Source organism: Fulmarus glacialis, unplaced genomic scaffold (genome assembly GCF_000690835.1).
Source record: "Fulmarus glacialis isolate BGI_N327 unplaced genomic scaffold, ASM69083v1 scaffold33779, whole genome shotgun sequence".
Lineage (NCBI taxonomy): Eukaryota > Metazoa > Chordata > Aves > Procellariiformes > Procellariidae > Fulmarus > Fulmarus glacialis.
Genome location: NW_009231927.1, coordinates 351 through 3332, shown reverse-complemented (window position 1 = coordinate 3332; position 2982 = coordinate 351). Strand labels below are relative to the sequence as shown.

General features: G+C 50.9%; 1 protein-coding gene across 1 annotated transcript in view; it reads left to right on the top strand.

Moving 5' to 3' along the window:
- Window positions 1-517: 517 nt before the first annotated feature.
- Window positions 518-2982, top strand: part of LOC104081853 (chromosome unknown open reading frame, human C1orf228) — a gene marked incomplete at its 3' end in the record, with an annotated part of 2641 nt that continues 176 nt past the window's right edge. Inside the window, exons 1-4 of the mRNA XM_009584737.1 lie at window positions 518-729; window positions 1100-1168; window positions 1695-1861; window positions 2696-2892. Coding sequence (XP_009583032.1) covers window positions 524-729; window positions 1100-1168; window positions 1695-1861; window positions 2696-2892 — 639 coding nt within the window. The remainder of the gene's footprint in view (window positions 730-1099; window positions 1169-1694; window positions 1862-2695; window positions 2893-2982) is intronic.

The window sequence follows — 2982 nt, the reverse complement described above, 5'->3', positions numbered from 1 at the left end:
ACTGTCGCTCCATCACGTGAGTGAGGGCATGCTGCGCTGCTGTGCTAACAGGCATTTACAGCCCCCTTGACCCTGTCACTCCCCATAAATCCATACTTATTTGTGCTCTCATTTCACCCTATTTATTCTCTGGCAGGTCAGATATGAGATGCGCTGTTCTATATCATGAGGCTAGCGAGAAACCAAGGCTGAGGGAATGGGTAACATCAGAATTACTTTATTAACAGAGCAGAGAAGAGAGTTCCTGTGGTGAAGCCACCTGCCCTGGAGAATAATCTCAAGTCTGTCACAGATTCATTGTGCAGCTTCAGACATACCAGGAACTCTCCTTTTGCCTCAGTTTTGTTATCTGTGAAATGAGTATTAAGGAAAATTAGATTAAATTAATGGCTAGTAAGCACTTTGATATTATTTGCCAGAGATTTTAAATGTGATTCTGGTGGTAATTCCTTATTACAGGCTTTTTATATCTTCAAAGCCTTTCTTTAACTTCTTTCTCACCTTTCTCTAGGCAGAAGAGATCATGACTTCTGTCAGAGAGCAGGAAGCCATCAGGAAGCTCATGGTTTTCTTGCAAGAATGGGATAGTGCCCACAAAGTTGCTCGAAGCCGCATACTGGACAACTTCATTAAAAGCAATGACGGCAAGACAGAACCAGAGCTGGAGCTGGAGTTCTCCCAGGGAGCCAGCTTGTTTCTGGCTCGCCTAACAGCATGGCTCAGGATGACGTATCTCTTTCCTTGGACAGCTGGAGGTGGCATGTGGTAGTGGGATGGAGGGGAAGGGAAAGTTCTCTACCGAGAATTTGTTTAAGCTTCTGTATGGAGACATCCATATCCAGCCATGTTCTGCAGGGTTAAAAAAAAAAAGGCTATCTAAAGATGGAACTGAAGGGAAAGTCACGTAACCTGTCTCTCAGGGACCTAGAATTAGTGTTTTTTCTCACATTGGGATGAGCATGCTGCCTCTGCACACCTGTGAGAGGAAGGTCCATGCTCTCTTGCAGAGGGAGTACCCACTTCAGACCTCCACATCGCCAAAGGCTGTCTGGGGGACACCACGATGGTCTGTAAATCTCTCCTTAGCCTTGTCAAACAGCTACATGTACAGCACATGCCTCAACAAGCTGCTCAAGTCCATTGGCATCTTCTTATCTGCTTCAAGTGGGTGAGTATAGAATGTCACTGTGTGAGAGGTGCCGTGGGGAAGGCACGCAAGAGTGAGGGGGTGAGTAGATAAAGAAAATACCAAGTCCTTGGCGGTCTTTTGGGACGGCTGCGTAAGCATTTCAGGCAAGGCAGGCCCAGTGAGGCTTGTGGTAGGAATTTAAAATGCTCTCAAAACCAAATCCACTGCTTGTGCATGTCTCCAGAGCCACCAGGTCACTGACACGATGTGGAAGGAGTGTGATGAAAGTCTTGAGTGCAGAGATGGGGCTTTCTGTGCCTGTGGTTCAGTACCTGAAATGAGCACAGGGTAAAATGGGAGCTGGTGACCTGCTGGCAGCAAAGCGTGCTGCTGGCGGGCATCTGCCTCTGCGGTCCAGGCTGAGCCTCCTTGTGCTCACTGCCCGGGCACTGGGCACCCGCAGCAAGGCAGGAGGTGATGGCTCCCAGGAGCACGGCGTGCTGACGGAGGAAGATGGGCTCCAAGGCAGGTGACGCTTTTGGCTTTGTTCCCCCTATCCTTGCAGACGCAGATACCTTATTGAATTTCTGGAGATCGGAGGTGTCTTAATTCTCCTGGAAATACTAAGGCTGAACCATCTGAAAGAAGAGGACAAAAGGGAGTCTGTAAAGCTGCTGCAGCTCATCGCAGACGCTGGCAGGAAGTATAAGGAGCTCATTTGTGAAAGCTACGGTAGGCGGCGTGTCCATCCGTGCTTTTTCCTAATTCAGGCGAGGATGTTCTCCCTGACCTCTGGCCCCCAGAGCTGCTTGCCACACTGAGCCACTCCCTTCCCTCCACCTGCCGGATGGCAGGTCGCCGCAGCGTTTCTCTGGCTGGAAGGAGTTCAGAGTCTCAGCTATTGTTGAGCAGTTGCATTTCATCCCCTCTCTCACTTTTTAACGAGCTCACTTTCTTTACAGTCATTTCTTTTGATGCAATATTGCTGTCCGGCTGGTTGCAACTGCTCCAGTTAAACAAGACAGTTTCCATTCTTACCTGCAGCGTTCGCCTACTGCAAAGTTTCCCAGACTTCCCCTCTGGGGGTGGGAGAGTTTTGCGGCTCATATCTTTTGAAAGAGCATTACAACTTTTTTTTTCCTGTTTTTCCTCCTGGGCAGCGGAAGCCAAACCCCATTAGTTGTTCTGTAGTTCGGATGATGTTGTCGGAGGCTATGGGGTGGTACCTGCCATTACAGCTTCCCCCAAGGGTGACGATGTGGCAGGATCAGCAGAGGGGTCCTTAGCAGCACTATTGGCATCCCAGTGCCAGATTCTGTGCTTGTGTAAAGGCCCGCAGCAGGGCCTTGGCCATCTACTCCAGCTGAGAATTTTGCCGACTGGTTTTCCAGTTGGTGGTGTCGCTCCTGACAAGGACAAAGAACTTTTTGCCTGGCTTCTGTTCTTTGAGTTGCGCTTCGAATGGAACGTGGTGCTGGGTTCTCTCGGGGTGTCAGTGAGACAGCTGAGGTGGGTGACTTGCAGACTTATCCAGACACACGACTTGGCGTCCCTTTCTCTGCACAGGGGTGCGATCCCTCGCCGAGTTCTTGGCCACTTCCAATTCAGCAGAGGCTCAAGAAGATGTGCAGGTTCTGATGGACTCTTTGGGCCGTGGCAATCCCAAGTACCAGAACCAAGTCTACAAAGGCCTTGTTGCAGTGCTGCCGTGGGCCTCCCCCCGCGCGCAGCAGCTGGCTCTGCAGACGCTCAGGGTCATGCAGGTGGGTAGTGGGCCTCGCGGGGGGTGAAGCGCAGCGTTAGCTTCCATGTCTGTCCTTCCTGCCTGGCAGGAGCTGGGCCAGTCCCCTCGG